Raw genomic sequence first — 19,979 nt, 5'->3', positions numbered from 1 at the left:
TCTAGCCTGTTCTAGTAACGGTCTATCCACCAACAGTCTAGCCTGTTCTAGTGATCTATCCACCAACAGTCTAGCCTGTTCTAGTGATCTATCCAACAACAGTCTAGCCTGTTCTAGTGGTGGTCTATCCACCAACAGTCTAGCATGTTCTAGTGGTGGTCTATCCACCAACGGTCTAGCCTGTTCTAGTGATCTATCCACCAACAGTCTAGCCTGTTCTAGTGATCTATCCACCAACAGTCTAGCCTGTTCTAGTGGTGGTCTATCCACCAACAGTCTAGCCTGTTCTAGTGGTGATCTATCCACCAACAGTCTAGCCTGTTCTAGTGATCTATCCACCAACAGTCTAGCCTGTTCTAGTGGTGATCTATCCACCAACAGTCTAGCCTGTTCTAGTGGTGGTCTATCCACCAACAGTCTAGCCTGTTCTAGTGATCTATCCACCAACAGTCTAGCCTGTTCTAGTGGTGATCTATCCACCAACAGTCTAGCCTGTTCTAGTGATCTATCCACCAACAGTCTAGCCTGTTCTAGTGGTGGTCTATCCACCAACAGTCTAGCCTGTTCTAGTGATCTATCCACCAACAGTCTAGCCTGTTCTAGTGGTGATCTTATCCACCAACAGTCTAGCCAGTTCTAGTGATCTATCCACCAACAGTCTAGCCTGTTCTAGTGATCTATCCACCAACAGTCTAGCCTGTTCTAGTGATCTATCCACCAACAGTCTAGCCTGTTCTAGTGGTGATCTATCCACCAACAGTCTAGCCTGTTCTAGTGATCTATCCACCAACAGTCTAGCCTGTTCTAGTGGTGATCTATCCACCAACAGTCTAGCCTGTTCTAGTGGTGGTCTATCCACCAACAGTCTAGCCTGTTCTAGTGATCTATCCACCAACAGTCTAGCCTGTTCTAGTGGTGATCTATCCACCAACAGTCTAGCCTGTTCTAGTGATCTATCCACCAACAGTCTAGCCTGTTCTAGTGGTGATCTATCCACCAACAGTCTAGCCTGTTCTAGTGATCTATCCACCAACAGTCTAGCCTGTTCTAGTGGTGATCTATCCACCAACAGTCTAGCCTGTTCTAGTGATCTATCCACCAACAGTCTAGCCTGTTCTAGTGATCTATCCACCAACAGTCTAGCCTGTTCTAGTGGTCTATCCACCAACAGTCTAGCCTGTTCTAGTAACGGTCTATCCACCAACAGTCTAGCCTGTTCTAGTGATCTATCCACCAACAGTCTAGCCTGTTCTAGTGATCTATCCAACAACAGTCTAGCCTGTTCTAGTGGTGGTCTATCCACCAACAGTCTAGCCTGTTCTAGTGGTGGTCTATCCACCAACGGTCTAGCCTGTTCTAGTGATCTATCCACCAACAGTCTAGCCTGTTCTAGTGGTGGTCTATCCACCAACAGTCTAGCCTGTTCTAGTGATCTATCCACCAACAGTCTAGCCTGTTCTAGTGGTGATCTATCCACCAACAGTCTAGCCTGTTCTAGTGATCTATCCACCAACAGTCTAGCCTGTTCTAGTGATCTATCCACCAACAGTCTAGCCTGTTCTAGTGATCTATCCACCAACAGTCTAGCCTGTTCTAGTGGTGGTCTATCCACCAACAGTCTAGCCTGTTCTAGTGATCTATCCACCAACAGTCTAGCCTGTTCTAGTGGTGATCTATCCACCAACAGTCTAGCCTGTTCTAGTGATCTATCCACCAACAGTCTAGCTTGTTCTAGTGGTGGTCTATCCACCAACAGTCTAGCCTGTTCTAGTCATCTATCCACCAACAGTCTAGCCTGTTCTAGTGGTGATCTATCCACCAACAGTCTAGCCAGTTCTAGTGATCTATCCACCAACAGTCTAGCCTGTTCTAGTGATCTATCCACCAACAGTCTAGCCTGTTCTAGTGATCTATCCACCAACAGTCTAGCCTGTTCTAGTGGTGATCTATCCACCAACAGTCTAGCCTGTTCTAGTGATCTATCCACCAACAGTCTAGCCTGTTCTAGTGGTGATCTATCCACCAACAGTCTAGCCTGTTCTAGTGGTGGTCTATCCACCAACAGTCTAGCCTGTTCTAGTGATCTATCCACCAACAGTCTAGCCTGTTCTAGTGGTGATCTATCCACCAACAGTCTAGCCTGTTCTAGTGATCTATCCACCAACAGTCTAGCCTGTTCTAGTGGTGGTCTATCCACCAACAGTCTAGCCTGTTCTAGTGATCTATCCACCAACAGTCTAGCCTGTTCTAGTGGTGATCTATCCACCAACAGTCTAGCCTGTTCTAGTGATCTATCCACCAACAGTCTAGCCTGTTCTAGTGATCTATCCACCAACAGTCTAGCCTGTTCTAGTGGTCTATCCACCAACAGTCTAGCCTGTTCTAGTAACGGTCTATCCACCAACAGTCTAGCCTGTTCTAGTGATCTATCCACCAACAGTCTAGCCTGTTCTAGTGATCTATCCAACAACAGTCTAGCCTGTTCTAGTGGTGGTCTATCCACCAACAGTCTAGCCTGTTCTAGTGGTGGTCTATCCACCAACGGTCTAGCCTGTTCTAGTGATCTATCCACCAACAGTCTAGCCTGTTCTAGTGGTGGTCTATCCACCAACAGTCTAGCCTGTTCTAGTGGTGGTCTATCCACCAACAGTCTAGCCTGTTCTAGTGGTGGTCTATCCACCAACGGTCTAGCCTGTTCTAGTGATCTATCCACCAACAGTCTAGCCTGTTCTAGTGATCTATCCACCAACAGTCTAGCCTGTTCTAGTGGTGGTCTATCCACCAACAGTCTAGCCTGTTCTAGTGGTGGTCTATCCACCAAAGGTCTAGCCTGTTCTAGTGATCTATCCACCAACGGTCTAGCCTGTTCTGGTGATCTATCCACCAACAGTCTAGCCTGTTCTAGTGATCTATCCACCAACAGTCTAGCCTGTTCTAGTGATCTATCCACCAACAGTCTAGCCTGTTCTAGTGATCTATCCACCAACAGTCTAGCCTGTTCTAGTGATCTATCCACCAACAGTCTAGCCTGCTCTAGTGACAGTCTATCCATCTCCCTCTCTCTGTGTTTCACAGTCTTTCCTGCCCTCAGACCAGAAACGTGTGATTGTCTTATTTACAATATGATATACAGTCGTGGCCAAAAGTTTCGAGAATGACACAAATATTAATTTCAACAAAGTTTGCTGCTTCAGTGTCTTTAGATATTTTTGTCAGATGTTACTATGGAATACAGAAGTATAATTACAAGCATTTCATAAGTGTCAAAGGCTTTTATTGACAATTGCATGAAGTTGATGCAAATAGTCAATATTTGCAGTGTTGACCCTTCTTTTTCAAGACCTCTGCAATCCGCCCTGGCATGCTGTCAATTAACTTCTGGGCCACATCCTGACTGATGGCAGCCCATTCTTGCATAATCAATGCTTGGAGTTTGTCAGAATGTGTGGGTTTTTATTTCTCCACCCGCCTCTTGAGGATTGACCACAAGTTCTCAATGGGATTAAGGTCTGGGGAGTTTCTTGGCCATGGACCCAAAATATCAATGTTTTGTTCCCCGAGCCACTTAGTTATCACTTTTGCCTTATGGCAAGGTGCTCCATCATGCTGGAAAAGGCATTGTTTGTCACCAAACTGTTCCTGGATGGTTGGGAGAAGTTGCTCTCAGATGAGGTGTTGGTACCATTCTTTATTCATGGCTGTGTTCTTAGGCCAAATTGTGAGTGAGCCCACTCCATTGGCTGAAAAGCAACCCCACACATGAATGGTCTGAGGATGCTTTACTGTTGGCATGACACAGGACTGATGGTAGCGCTCACCTTGTCTTCTCCGGACAAGCTTTTTTCCAGATGCCCCAAACAATCGGAAAGGGGATTCATCAGAGAAAAGGACTTTACCCCAGTCCTCAGCAGTCCAATCCCTGTACCTTTTGCAGAATATCAGTCTGTCCCTGATGTTTTTCCTGGAGAGAAGTGGCTTCTTTGCTGCCCTTCTTGACACCTGGCCATCCTCCAAAAGTCTTTGCCTCACTGTGCGTGCAGATGCACTCACACCTGTCTGCTGCCATTCCTGAGCAAGCTCTGTACTGGTGGTGCCACGATCCCGCAGCTGAATCAACTTTAGGAGACGGTCCTGGTGCTTGTTGGACTTTCTTGGCGCCCTGAAGCCTTCTTCACAACAATTGAACCGCTCTCATTGAAGTTCTTGATGATCCGATAAATGGTTGATTTAGGTGCAATCTTACTAGCAGCAATATCCTTGCCTGTGAAGCCGTTTTTGTGCAAAGCAATGATGACGGCACGTGTTTCCTTGCCGGTTAACCATGGTTGACAGAGGAAGAACAATGAATCCAAACACCACCCTCCTTTTGAAGCTTCCAGTCTGTTATTCGAACTCAATCAGCATGACAGAGTGACCTCCAGCCTTGTCCTCATCAACACTCACACCTGTGTTAACCTCTTACATCTAGACGTTCCGCTAGCGGAACACCTGCTCCAATATCCAATGATGGGCGTGGCGCGAAATACAAACTCCTCTAAAATCCGAAAACTTCCATTTTTCAAACATATGACTATTTTACAGCATTTTAAAGACAAGACTCTTGTTAATCTAACCACACTGTCCGATTTCAAAAAGGCTTTACAGCGAAAGCAAAACATTAGATTATGTCAGCAGAGTACCCAGCCAGAAATAATCAGACACCCATTTTTCAAGCTAGCATATAATGTCACAAAAAACAAAACCACAGCTAAATGCAGCACTAACCTTTGATGATCTTCATCAGATGACAACCCTAGGACATTATGTTATACAATGCATGCATGTTTTGTTCAATCAAGTTCATATTTATATCAAAAACCAGCTTTTTTACATTAGCATGTGACGTTCAGAACTAGCATACCCGAATCCATAGTTGTATCCAAACAGCGGCGTTTTGTTTGTGCGTTCAAGACACTATCCGAATGGTAAAGAAGGGTTACGAGCACGACGCATTTCGTGACAAAAAAATTCTAAATATTCCATTACCGTACTTCGAAGCATGTCAACCGCTGTTTAAAATCAATTTTTATCATTATCATTTTTATGCAAATTTTCTCGTAAAAAAGCGATAATATTCCGACCGGGAGTCGTTGTATCCGTTCAAAGATGATAGAATAAAAACATGGTGTCGTCTCGTGCACGAGCATGAGTCCCTTTGTCCGCTGATAGACCACTTGCCAAACGCGCAAATGTGTTTCAGCCTGGGGCTGCCTCGATATCATTCAGCTTATTCCCGGGCTCTGAGAGCCTATCGGAGCCGTAGGAAGTGTCACGTTACAGCAAAGATCCTCAGTCTTCAATAAACAGAGACAAGAAGAACAAGATCTTGTCAGAGAGGGCACTTCCTGTAAGGAATCTTCTCAGGTTTTTGCCTGCCAAATGAGTTCTGTTATACTCACAGACACCATTCAAACAGTTTTAGAAACTTTGGAGTGTTTTCTATCCAAAGCTAATAATTATATGCATATTCTAGTTTCTGGGCAGGAGTAATAATCAGATTAAATCGGTACGTTTTTTATCCAGCCGTGAAAATACTGCCCCCTATCCATAACAGGTTAACGAGAGAATCACTGACATGATGTCAGCTGGTCCTTTTGTGGCAGGGCTGAAATGCAGTGGAAATGTTTTTGGGGGATTCAGTTTCTTTGCATGGCAAAGAGGGACTTTGCAATTAATTGCAATTCATATGATCACTCTTCATAACATTCTGGATTATATGCAAATTGCCATCATACAAACTGTGGCAGCAGACTTTCTGAAAATTAATATTTGTGTCATTCTGAAAACTTTTTGCCACGAAGGTACAGGCAAATATTATGTAATGTAATTATGTATTGCTAATTATGTATTACATAATTAGCAGTAATTGAGTGTATTTACAGATCACTCTAGCTCTGCTAAAATGCATACAACACTGCATGTGGCTTTTGCAAAGACTTAGATGACAGGGATAGCCTGTTATTCTGAAGGTGACAGCTTCTAACATGTAATACCTGGAGCACAGACGATGCTGTTGTTGCAGTGTCAGCCAGGTGTATTCTTCTTTTGATTAACATGCAGGGTGAATAACTGAATTGGAAGCCTCAGCCTTGTGGAGTCTCTAGGCCAGGTGTTGGTTATGTCTGTAATAGCTGCAGTACTGGGTCTGTCCTCTAGTACTAGGGCTGTTTAAAAGGCAGCATTACAAGCAGTCAGAACTGACACTAGTCATGATGTCATGGTCTGGAGCTTCCTGGACCCATATACACTCTTTCTTTCTTTCTTTCTTTCTTTCTTTCTTTCTTTCTTTCTTTCTTTCTTTCTTTCTTTCTTTCTTTCTTTCTTTCTTTCTTTCTTTCTTTCTTTCTTAAAAAAAATATATTCATGCTTTATTTATACAGTATAGTTCAAGTTCAAGTATATTTGTCGTATGTATGGTATACGCATGGTATACATCGTCCAATGAAATGCTTACTTGCAGGTTCCTTCTCGACAATGCAACAACAATAAGAAATTATAAAAGATAAGAATATGAACATAAAGTAAATAGCTCAGTAGAATAGAATAATACATTTTTGCATCAGTATAATACAGGAAGGGACCATATAAAGTCCAATATTTACATGTGTATTTACACGAAGGGGAGATGGGGGGTAGTGTATAAACTGAACAGTATAATAAGAGGCTGGCAGCAGGTGTGACGTGTGCGTGTGTGTGTGTGTGTGTGTGTGTGTGTGTGTGTGTGTGTGTGTGTGTGTGTGTGTGTGTGTGTGTGTGTGTGTGTGTGTGTGTGTGTGCTAAGGTGTGGAGAATCAGAGCAGGTGGTCTGTCCAGTTCAAGTGTTCAGCAGTCTGATGGCTTGTAGATAGAAACTGTCTCTGAGCCAGTTGGCATCAGACCTCATGCTCTGATACTGGCTCGCCACAGACTCCTCTTCTAATCCCCTGTCTCTCCCTGTCTCCTCTCTTAATTTCCTCTATCTGACGGTCTGACTAAAAAGCCCCACACAGAGAGATCCCAGTGGAAGGTCATAATCAGTCTGCTACCATGGAGACCTCAGTGGAAGGTCATAATCAGTCTGCTACCATGGAGACCTCAGTGGAAGGTCATAATCAGTCTTCTACCATGGAGATCTCAGTGGAAGGTCATAATCAGTCTGCTACCATGGAGACCTCAGTGGAAGGTCATAATCAGTCTGCTAGCATGGAGATCTCAGTGGAAGGTCATAATCAGTCTGCTAGCATGGAGATCTCAGTGGAAGGTCATAATCAGTCTGCTAGCATGGAGACCCCAGTGGAAGGTCATAATCAGTCTGCTAGCATGGAGACCCCAGTGGAAGGTCATAATCAGTCTGCTAGCATGGAGATCTCAGTGGAAGGTCATAATCAGTCTGCTAGCATGGAGACCCCAGTGGAAGGTCATAATCAGTCTGCTACCATGGAGATCTCAGTGGAAGGTCATTGCAATTGGGTTTTTATGATGAGTGCATTAGAGTATAACATGGGATAGCTGATATGGTGACTCATAGATATTATATCACTGTGGTGACTGTATTAGATTGATTTGGTCCACTGTGCTACTCTGTCCTGTCTTCTCATGGGAGGTGATGACGTACACTACCAGTCAAAAGTTTGGACACACCTACTCATTCAAGGATTTTTCTTTATTTTTACTATTTTCTAAATTTTGGAATAACAGTGAAGACATAAAAATTATGAAATAACACATATGGAATCATGTAGTAACCAAAACAGTGTTAGACAAATCAAAATATATTTGAGATTTGTTATTTTTGAAGTAGCCACGCCTTGATGACAGCTTTGCACACTCTTGGCATTCTCTCAACCAGCTTCATAAGGTAGTCACCTGGAATGCAGGTGTGCCTTGTTAAAAGTACATTTGTGGAATGTCTTTCCTTCTTAATGCGTTTGAGCACACACAATGCGTTTGAGCACACACACCCCCACGGGGGGCCAGCACAGAAAAAAAATGTATGAAATTGTATGAAATGTATGCATTCACTACTGTAAGTCGCTCTGGATAAGAGCGTCTGCTAAATGACTAAAATGTAAAAATGTAAATGTAGGTAGGGGTGGTATACAGAAGACAGCTCTATTCTGTAAAAGACCATGTCCATATTATGGCAAGAACAGCTCTCTGGAAAATGTCAAGAACATTGAAAGTTTCTTCAAGTGCATTCGCAAAAACCATCAAGCGCTATGATGAAACTGGCTCTCATGAGGACCGCCACGGGAAAGGAAGACCAGAAGTATAGTTACCTGCAGAGGTATAGTTACCAGCCTCAGAAATTCCAGCCCAAATAAATGCTTCACAGAGTTCAAGTAACAGACTCATCTCTTCATCAACTGTGCAGAGCAGACTGTGTGAATCAGGTTTTCATGGTCAAATTGCTGCAAATAAACCACTACTAAAGGACACCAATAAGAAGAAGAGACTTGCTTGGACCAAGAAACACGAGTATTGAGATTTTTGGTTCCAACAGCTGTGTCTTTGTGAGACGCAGAGTAGGTGAACGGATGATCTTGCATGTGTGGTTCCCACCGTGAAGCATGGAAGAGGAGGTGTGATGGTGGGGGTGCTTTGCTGGTGACAATGTCTGTGATTTATTTAGAATTCAAGGCAAAATTACCCAGCATGGCTACCACAGCATTCTGCATTTGATGTCTTCATTATTATTTTACAATGTAGATAATAGTAAAAAATAAAGAAAAACCTTTGAGTGAGTACGTGTGTCCAAACTTTTGACTGGGACTGTTGTTCTAGTCCTCTTCTCATGGGAGGTGATGACACAGTCCTCTTCTCATGGGAGGTGATGACACAGTCCTCTTCTCATGGGAGGTGATGAGATATGATTCATTTTGTAACCATGACATGATTCAACACCTACTACTGTGTATGAAGGGATCGTAATTGTGTCATGTTTTAACTGTCAAATATACCAGATTTTACAATGGACTTCCTGCTTGTGTCAATGATATGTTTTTCATGGAGGCCATGAATCTCTTTGTGGGTTGTGGTTCGATTCCTTCCTGGGCCACCATATGTACTCAATGCATGTTTCAACATCAATGTCTACACTGCTGTAAGTTTTGGGTAAGAGCCTTGAATATAACCTAAACTTACATCTATTCTCCTCTCTACTTCCAGCCAGAGAAGAGAACGTGGCGACGTTCCGTGGTTCTGAGTACTTCTGCTACGACCTGTCCCAGAACCCCATCCAGTCATCCAGTGATGAGATCACGCTCTCCTTCAAGACATGGCAGAGGAACGGTCTCTTGCTCCACACAGGGAAGTCTGCTGACTATGTCAACCTGGCCCTAAAGGACGGAGCGGTGAGCCTGGTCATCAACCTGGGCTCCGGGGCCTTCGAGGCCATTGTGGAGCCCGTCAACGGGAAGTTCAACGATAATGGCTGGCACGACATCAAGGTCACACGCAACCTCAGACAGGTAACCATGGAGACTGAGGAGACATAGGTTCATGACTGTTATTGATTAGTTGTAGTAATAGAGTAATTGGTTGGTATTAGTGTCATGGGTTTATGCTGTTAGATTAGTGTTTACCTCTGTTTACAGTTTATGCATTATAATAGATGAATGTGTATTTTTATATAGCACCTTTTCCAAGTGCCCTAAGCACTTTAGATAGTTGTCAAAGATGTTGTGTTGAGACATATTATGAGAGAGACATTATGAGTTTGTGTAGTGTTGAAGTATTATCAGTATGGTTAGATAGTGTTTTCCCCTCTATTTTTAACCCCTAGCAGTGACTATGTGAATAAAGAAGCACAGACTGCATAGTGATTGATAGCTTAGTGGTGGAGCAGCTGATAACATGGCTCTCTGTTCCTCTCTGACTCTCCTTATCTTGTGTTGCACTTGAAGACTTTCCCTATTTCCTTCATTTAAACGTATCTGATACTACTTTGTTTTATTCTTCACTAAGCTGACACTTCTATCAGGGGCTGTGTCAAAGAGTCGCTATCGCGTTGCCTTCAGAAGGAGCTGTTTTCCTTTAAACAACTAGATGTTGCTCCTCTGCATAGTTACAGAAACTACAAGGCAGGGTTTAAGACACACATTAACTCGGGACAATGGAGGGACTTTGGGTGACAGACAATAGGAGCCTTCTGTAGGACATTTGTTTCAGATCAGTGGAGCATCTTACTCAAATAATATAAATGGATGTTAAAATGGCATCTGCTAGGCCCTTGTAAGCGTAGATAGTCCACAGTACACATCAGAAAACTAGAATGGACATCAACATTCTTACGTTGGGATAAAGGTCAGCCATTTTTGGTCAGAGAGTTGGTTAACCATGGTTTGGCAGTGCTGTAATGAGACAGTGTGTAAAATAATGCATTTGAAGAATGTATCTGTAATGTATGTTTGCTAGCTAGGTGGCCAGTTTTAAAGGAATGATTCCCTTCATTTTTCTATGTAACTGCCAATGTGCCAACATTCCATTCAACACAGTCAATCCACAGCCGTACACTGGTTGAAGTCAGTTGATGACAGTACTTAGACAAGATGTACATATTATAACACTCACAGCTTTCCAAGAAAAATGTAGACATTTATGGTATTTTTACATATATTTTAGAAGCTATTTATACAGACAATTGGTATAAAACCTGAATAAACTGTGTTTATAATTATATGACAATATGTTTTGTTATATGAGAATAATTCTATTGCACAATTTCTGATATATCACATGCCTTACTTTTTATTTTCCTGCATAGGTAAATCAGGATCATTCCTCTACTGCCATTCATTCCAATTAGACTGGTTTGGATTTCTCCCAGACCAATATGGCTGCCATTTTCATCCTATTCTGTAACTTTGAGGGTTTATGACATAGCCCCTCTAATGGTTGAAAATGATATCCATGTCTATACACTTGTACTGCTATGTGCTGTACTATAACTATAACTCTATGACTGAATTCTATTCTAACATTGCTACTCAACTGAACTTTAAGAAGTAGGGCTTTACACTGGATATATACTTGTACTATAAGAGTGAAAGCACAGTGAGAAAAGCGATAGCAGATAGCTGTTTGTTTGTGGTGTGGAGATGGAGTGAGTGGCCAGTGGGCAGTGAAAGGGTTTCTTCAGCCGGTACAATGGAGATGAAGAGAGGTGGAAAAGTAAGTAAAGTGTTCATTTCCTGCCACTAATAGGTTGTTAAAGGATGTAGCCCACTAGCTAGCTACCACTGAAGGAACACTGACTCACAGACCAGAGGCTAAGCTAGGGTTATTTTTTGCTCCTTCACTCTCTCTCTCTCTCTCTCTCTCTTCCTCTTCTCTGTCTGTCTTTCTTTACCTTTCCGTCAGTCTATCTCCCTCTCTTTGGGAAGACATGCTTTGTTAGACTAACACTTACCTTTCATGAAATACTAAGTCCTTGTATTTACTTACTAACTAACCGTTATCTAAACAACTAACTAACGTACTAACTAACTATCATCCTGCTTCTCCTACGTCATTGGTTTTTATTTTGGTTTCTTTCTTCTCCCATCACTTATTAACAACCGTTTTGTTCACTATTCTTTTGATTTCCTTTCTTCCCCCTTTTCCGGAAAGCAATCAGGCATTGGACACGCTATGGTAAACATACTGCATTGTCTGGTAGATATCATTCTTATTGTCTTTTTTTGGGTTTGCCGTGTGTCCCTCCCCCCTCTTCTTTTTCTTTTTATAATTTCAATTTCATCCTAGACACATCTTATCAAACAATGAGGATATGGGTTTGTATTACCAACAGCTTTCTTCAGTTCTCAATATCCTCCCTGGCCTCTCAACCTCTTCCCCCCTCCTCCTCCTCCTCTCCTCTTTTTTCAGTCCGTCTTTTACTTTTTTTTTTATTCCTCATCGCGACGAAGTTCACAGAGGTTCTTCGAGTCTCAAATGAACCACCAGATTCGCCCTCTGACTTTTGATCTTTTGTCAGGGGTACAAAAAAAATGTATGTTTTTTCAACCAAATAAAAATCTCAACATTTTTTGAGAGGACCGTCGCCACCCAAGAACTGAGAGAATCTCTGCCACAATCCAAACAACAAGAGTGAATCTTCAACAAGCCAGCAGCCGCCAAACTCCGGTCCGGGCTCTAAAATGCTAAACGGAGACAAAATGGCGACACCTTTCTTTACCGGAGCTCTGACAGTTCTTTCCAACACACTCAGTCTGGCGCATGGCATGCCCACCACCGCTCATCAACGCCTTTTCACCTCCTGACCTCTGAAATCATATGACCTTTACCCTTTCACCCCCCTCACCCTCCTCACCCATAACCACTAACACTTTCACTTTCACGTTCACTCACCTTCCACCTATCACCCACTATTACTGTCCTGTCCCCACACCCCTTCCCTGGATGTTGTGTTTGTAGCATGCTGGTTACAGTGGTGTCTGTGTGTTGTGGTTAACATCACACCCTCCCCCTCCTGATCCCCTGGACTTGATTGGTGGATGTACCCTGTCTCCCGATTGGCTTGATCATGCTTTGTATGACATCAAGTCATTTATACCCCTTACATGTCAAACTTATTTGTGTTTCTGTTAACTTCTGAAGAATGAAAACCTTGGTTTCCGCATTTGTGAAGTTGTGTGATAATCCTCCCTATGTAATGCATGTGTGTGTTTAAGGCCGAGTGTGTGTGACTGAGAGTGTGTGTGTGTGTGTGTGTGTGTGTGTGTGTGTGTGTGTGTGTGTGTGTGTGTGTGTGTGTGTGTGTGTGTGTGTGTGTGTGTGTGTGTGTGTGTGTGTGTGTGTGTGTGTGTGTGTGTGTGTGTGTGTGTATATGCGTGTGATGTTTTGTGTAGTTACAAATTTGAACCCAGAAACCTAAGACAAGTACAAGCAATTTGTCCTTGGCAATTTGTCCATTTTACTAACCCTCTCCCAACCTGAACTATCCAAACCGAATGAGAATCCATTCTCTTACCCCCATCAAAAGATAAAGAAAATGTGGTCCTCTGCTCCGACATATTTTCTTTATCTGTCCTGTGAACCTACCTATTACTAAACCCATTAAATAATACCTCAAACGCTGTCTGAACCAAACTCTCAAACTATTGCTCCAAGGTACAAACCTACTAGGTACTATCTACTACAGTGGCTTCAGAAAGTATTCACACCCCTTGACTTTTTCCAACTTTTGTTGTGTTACAGGCTGAGTATTTTATCACTGGCCTACACACGATACGCCGTGATGTCATATCATGTTGTTAGACATTGTTACAAATTAAGAAACAATGACGAGTCAATAAGTATTCAACCCATTTGTTAATGCAAGCCTAAGGAAGTCACATAATAAGTTGCATGGATTCACTCCGTGTGTAATAATAGTGTTTATTATGATTTTTTTAATGACTACCTCATCTCTGTAACCCAAACATACAACTATCTGTAAGGTCCCTCAGTTGAACAGTGAATTTCAAAGACAAATTCCACCACAAAGACTTGGGAGGAATTCCAATGCCTATTGGTAGATAAAAAAAATCAGACACTGAATATCAGTTTGAGCATGGTGAAGTTATTAATTGCACTTTGGATGGTGTATCAATACACCCAGTCACTACGAAGATACAGGCGTCCTTCCTAACTCAGATGCCTGAGATGAAGGATACCACTCAGGGATTTCACCATGAAGCCAATGGTGACTTTAAAACAGCTACAGAGTTTAATGGCTGTGATAGGAGAAAACTGAGAATGGATCAACAATATTGTAGTTACTCCACAATACTAACCTAACTGACAGAGTAAAAGAAGCAAACCTGCACAGAATAAGGCACTAAATTAATGCTGCAAAAATTGTGGCAAAGCAATTAACTTTTTGACCTGAATATGAAGTATTATGTTTGGGGCAAATCCAATACAACACATTACTGTGTACTAAGCACAGGCAAAATCCTAAAGGAAAACCAGGTTCAGTCTGCTTTCCACCAGACACTGGGAGATGAATTCACCTTTCAGCAGGACAATAACCTAAAACACAAGGCCAAATCTACACTGGAGTTGCTTACCAAGAAGACAGTGAATGTTCCTTAGTGGCCGAGTTATAGTTTGACTTAAATCTACATGAAAATCTATGGCAAGACCTGAAAATGGTTGTCTAGAAATGACCAACAACCAATTTGACAGAGCTTGAAGAATTTAGAAAAAAATTATGGGCAACTGTTGCACAATCCAGGTGTGGAAAGCTCTTAGAGACTTACCCAGAAAGACTCACAACTGTAAGGTGCTTCTACAAAGTATTGACTCAGGTGTGTGAATACTTCAGTACATTTTATATTTATGTTTTCATTTTCAATAAATTTGCAAACATTTCTCAAAACATGTTTTCTATTTTGTCATTATGGGTCATTGTGTGTAAATGGGTGAGAAAATACATCTATTTTATCCATTTTGAAATCAGGCTGTAAACACAAAAACAATCTAGAATAAGTCAAGTGGTATGAATACCTTCTGAAGCCACTGTAGCTACTAGTTACTATCTACTAGGAAGTAGCTACTAGCCCAGGTGATCTCAGTCAAGAGTAAAATACATAGATATAGTCCATTAGGTCATAGCAGACTAAGGAGAGAGGTGTGTGTATCCTATACATACTGAACAGAGAGTTCCACCTCAGCGTCTAATGCCTTGGCTTTGGTATGTGTTACCCTATAACAGGTGACCATCTCTGTGGATGGGATCCTCACCACAACAGGCTATACCCAGGAAGACTACACCATGCTGGGGTCTGATGACTTCTTCTATGTGGGTGGGAGTCCTAGTACGGCTGACCTACCTGGTTCTCCTGTCAGCAACAACTTCATGGGCTGTCTGAAAGAGGTAGGTTTAGGTTAGGGGGAATTGAAGGTACGCACACACACACACACACACACACACACACACACACACACACACACACACACACACACACACACACACACACAAATACAAACACACACACACACACACAAATGCAAACACACACACACACACACACACGCGCAAACACACATACACACACACACACACACACACCATCCTCCCCACACACAGACACACACACACAGAATCCACATCCACTAAGCTAGTCAGAGCGGTTGAATTACATATGTAAAATCAGCAAGGTTGTCCTCCGCTAAGAAGCAGCAGCAGCAATGAGAAATGAAATTGCATTATCAATGAAAGCTGCTGAGCTGGCAGACCGGGGAAGTGCTCAGCAGCCATTCAATATTTCTCAGCTTAATCTAATTTACAACATTCACAGCAGTTAGTTGTGTGTTAGAAAATGGCCCCCGAATACTTTACTGTCATATGTCATTTGCAGTCTCAACTTGACTGTAGTAAAGCAGTGGATTACTGTACGCCAGTCCTAGTGCTCACTACCAAGAAAGGGAATTTTGGTGTGATAGGACACAACGTACTGTTGTTATTCTAGGATATTTTAAATATATATATCAAAATGTACTAAAATGTACTTTAGAATGTACTACAATGAACTAAAATGGACAAGCCATTCTTGTGATTATTGTGTTTTTGCTATCCATTGTAAATAATGTTTATAGGCCTGTGTAGCCACATTGTATCTATGATCGTATGTAATCCATTCAGTAAATTGACCAATGAAATCAAGCCACAGACGGCCATGAGAACAGACACCTGTGTATGTCCTTTCAAACTATATAAACTAGTGACCTGCAGTGTTTGTCGTTATACGCTGATGAAGACAGATTGTCTGTGGAAACGTTGGTTATTAGGTTATTAAATTATTGCATCTGAGCTCCTAGAGTGTGAGGCTCTCCTTTAATTTTTCAAGTGTTCTACTCTGCTAGTCAGCACCTCTCCTAAACAGGTGTTCTACTCTGCTAGTCAGCACCTCTCCTAAACAGGTGTTCTACTCTGCTAGTCAGCACCTCTAATAAACAGGTGTTCTACTCTGCTAGCCAGCACCTCTCCTAAACAGGTGTTCTACTCTGCTAGTCAGCACCTCTCCTAAACAGGTGTTCTACTCTGCTAGTCAGCACCTCTCCTAAACAGGTGTTCTACTCTGCTAGTCAGCACCTCTAATAAACAGGTGTTCTACTCTGCTAGCCAGCACCTCTCCTAAACAGGTGTTCTACTCTGCTAGCCAGCACCTCTCCTAAACAGGTGTTCTACTCCGCTAGCCAGCACCTCTAATAAACAGGTGTTCTACTCTGCTAGCCAGCAACTCTCCTAAACAGGTGTTCTACTCTGCTAGCCAGCACCTCTCCTAAACAGGTGTTCTACTCTGCTAGCCAGCACCTCTCCTAAACAGGTGTTCTACTCTGCTAGCCAGCACCTCTCCTAAACAGGTGTTCTACTCCGCTAGCCAGCACCTCTCCTAAACAGGTGTTCTACTCCGCTAGCCAGCACCTCTCCTAAACAGGTGTTCTACTCTGCTAGTCAGCACCTCTCCTAAACAGGTGTTCTACTCTGCTAGCCAGCACCTCTCCTAAACAGTTGTTCTACTCCGCTAGCCAGCACCTCTCCTAAACAGGTGTTCTACTCTGCTAGCCAGCACCTCTCCTAAACAGGTGTTCTACTCCGCTACTCAGCACCTCTCCTAAACAGGTGTTCTACTCTGCTAGCCAGCACCTCTCCTAAACAGGTGTTCTACTCCGCTAGCCAGCACCTCTCCTAAACAGGTGTTCTACTCCGCTAGCCAGCACCTCTCCTAAACAGGTGTTCTACTCCGCTAGCCAGCACCTGTCCTAAACAGGTGTTCTACTCTGCTAGCCAGCACCTCTCCTAAACATGTGTTCTACTCTGCTAGCCAGCACCTCTCCTAAACAGGTGTTCTACTCTGCTAGCCAGCACCTCTCCTAAACAGGTGTTCTACTCTGCTATCCAGCACCTCTCCTAAACAGGTGTTCTACTCTGCTAGCCAGCACCTCTCCTAAACAGGTGTTCTACTCTGCCAGCACCTCTCGTAAACAGGTGTTCTACTCTGCTAGCCAGCTCTCTCCTAAACAGGTGTTCTACTCCGCTAGCCAGCACCTCTCCTAAACAGGTGTTCTACTCTGCTAGCCAGCACCTCTCCTAAACAGATGTTCTACTCTGCTAGCCAGCACCTCTCCTAAACAGGTGTTCTACTCTGCTAGCCAGCACCTCTCCTAAACAGGTGTTCTACTCCGCTAGCCAGCACCTCTCCTAAACAGGTGTTCTACTCCACTAGCCAGCACCTCTCCTAAAGAGGTGTTCTACTCCGCTAGCCAGCACCTCTCCTAAACAGGTGTTCTACTCTGCTAGCCAGCACCTCTAATAAACAGGTGTTCTACTCCGCTACTCAGCACCTCTCCTAAACAGGTGTTCTACTCCGCTAGCCAGCACCTCTCCTAAACAGGTGTTCTACTCCACTAGCCAGCACCTCTCCTAAACAGGTGTTCTACTCCGCTAGCCAGCACCTCTCCTAAACAGGTGTTCTACTCTGCTAGTCAGCACCTCTCCTAAACAGGTGTTCTACTCTGCTAGTCAGCACCTCTCCTAAACAGGTGTTCTACTCTGCTAGTCAGCACCTCTAATAAACAGGTGTTCTACTCTGCTAGCCAGCACCTCTCCTAAACAGGTGTTCTACTCTGCTAGTCAGCACCTCTCCTAAACAGGTGTTCTACTCTGCTAGTCAGCACCTCTCCTAAACAGGTGTTCTACTCTGCTAGTCAGCACCTCTAATAAACAGGTGTTCTACTCTGCTAGCCAGCACCTCTCCTAAACAGGTGTTCTACTCTGCTAGCCAGCACCTCTCCTAAACAGGTGTTCTACTCCGCTAGCCAGCACCTCTAATAAACAGGTGTTCTACTCTGCTAGCCAGCAACTCTCCTAAACAGGTGTTCTACTCTGCTAGCCAGCACCTCTCCTAAACAGGTGTTCTACTCTGCTAGCCAGCACCTCTCCTAAACAGGTGTTCTACTCTGCTAGCCAGCACCTCTCCTAAACAGGTGTTCTACTCCGCTAGCCAGCACCTCTCCTAAACAGGTGTTCTACTCCGCTAGCCAGCACCTCTCCTAAACAGGTGTTCTACTCTGCTAGTCAGCACCTCTCCTAAACAGGTGTTCTACTCTGCTAGCCAGCACCTCTCCTAAACAGTTGTTCTACTCCGCTAGCCAGCACCTCTCCTAAACAGGTGTTCTACTCTGCTAGCCAGCACCTCTCCTAAACAGGTGTTCTACTCCGCTACTCAGCACCTCTCCTAAACAGGTGTTCTACTCTGCTAGCCAGCACCTCTCCTAAACAGGTGTTCTACTCCGCTAGCCAGCACCTCTCCTAAACAGGTGTTCTACTCCGCTAGCCAGCACCTCTCCTAAACAGGTGTTCTACTCCGCTAGCCAGCACCTGTCCTAAACAGGTGTTCTACTCTGCTAGCCAGCACCTCTCCTAAACATGTGTTCTACTCTGCTAGCCAGCACCTCTCCTAAACAGGTGTTCTACTCTGCTAGCCAGCACCTCTCCTAAACAGGTGTTCTACTCTGCTATCCAGCACCTCTCCTAAACAGGTGTTCTACTCTGCTAGCCAGCACCTCTCCTAAACAGGTGTTCTACTCTGCCAGCACCTCTCGTAAACAGGTGTTCTACTCTGCTAGCCAGCTCTCTCCTAAACAGGTGTTCTACTCCGCTAGCCAGCACCTCTCCTAAACAGGTGTTCTACTCTGCTAGCCAGCACCTCTCCTAAACAGATGTTCTACTCTGCTAGCCAGCACCTCTCCTAAACAGGTGTTCTACTCTGCTAGCCAGCACCTCTCCTAAACAGGTGTTCTACTCCGCTAGCCAGCACCTCTCCTAAACAGGTGTTCTACTCCACTAGCCAGCACCTCTCCTAAAGAGGTGTTCTACTCCGCTAGCCAGCACCTCTCCTAAACAGGTGTTCTACTCTGCTAGCCAGCACCTCTAATAAACAGGTGTTCTACTCCGCTACTCAGCACCTCTCCTAAACAGGTGTTCTACTCCGCTAGCCAGCACCTCTCCTAAACAGGTGTTCTACTCCACTAGCCAGCACCTCTCCTAAACAGGTGTTCTACTCCGCTAGCCAGCACCTCTCCTAAACAGGTGTTCTACTCCACTAGCCAGCACCTCTCCTAAACAGGTGTTGTACTCCGCTAGCCAGCACCTCTCCTAAACAGGTGTTCTACTCTGCTAGCCAGCACCTCTCCTAAACAGGTGTTCTACTCTGCTAGCCAGCACCTCTCCTGTTGTTCTACTCTGCTAGCCAGCACCTCTCCTAAACAGGTGTTCTACTCTGCTAGCCAGCACCTCTCCTAAACAGGTGTTCTACTCTGCTAGCCAGCACCTCCAATAAACAGGTGTTCTACTCTGCTAGCCAGCACCTCCAATAAACAGGTGTTCTACTCTGCTAGCCAGCACCTCTCCTAAACAGGTGTTCTACTCTGCTAGCCAGCACCTCTAATAAACAGGTGTTCTACTCTGCTAGCCAGCACCTCCAATAAACAGGTGTTCTACTCTGCTAGCCAGCACATCTCCTAAACAGGTGTTCTACTCTGTTAGCCAGCACCTCTCCTAAACAGGTGTTCTACTCTGCTAGCCAGCACCTCTCCTAAACAGGTGTTCTACTCTGCTAGCCAGCACCTCTCCTAAACAGGTGTTCTACTCTGCTAGCCAGCACCTCTCCTAAACAGGTGTTCTACTCTGCTAGCCAGCACCTCTCCTAAACAGGTGTTCTACTCTGCTAGCCAGCACCTCTCCTAAACAGGTGTTCTACTTCGCTTGCCAGCACCTCTCCTAAACAGGTGTTCTACTCCACTAGCCAGCACCTCTCCTAAACAGGTGTTCTACTCCGCTAGCCAGCACCTCTCCTAAACAGGTGTTCTACTCTGCTAGCCAGCACCTCTAATAAACAGGTGTTCTACTCCGCTACTCAGCACCTGTCCTAAACAGGTGTTCTACTCCGCTAGCCAGCACCTCTCCTAAA

The 19,979-nt window shown here is 44.0% G+C and overlaps 1 protein-coding gene across 1 annotated transcript in view; it reads left to right on the top strand.

Moving 5' to 3' along the window:
• The window catches only part of LOC106608239 (neurexin-3b), a 607,554-nt gene that overhangs the window by 159,294 nt on the left and 428,281 nt on the right, over positions 1–19,979 (top strand). Inside the window, 2 exon segments of the mRNA XM_045721094.1 lie at positions 9,187–9,488; positions 14,720–14,881. Of these exon segments, the coding sequence (XP_045577050.1) occupies positions 9,187–9,488; positions 14,720–14,881 (464 nt within the window).

Source organism: Salmo salar, chromosome ssa06 (genome assembly GCF_905237065.1).
Source record: "Salmo salar chromosome ssa06, Ssal_v3.1, whole genome shotgun sequence".
Taxonomy (NCBI): domain Eukaryota; kingdom Metazoa; phylum Chordata; class Actinopteri; order Salmoniformes; family Salmonidae; genus Salmo; species Salmo salar.
Note: the sequence above shows the minus strand (reverse complement) of the source record. Positions and strands in the feature narration are given on the sequence as shown.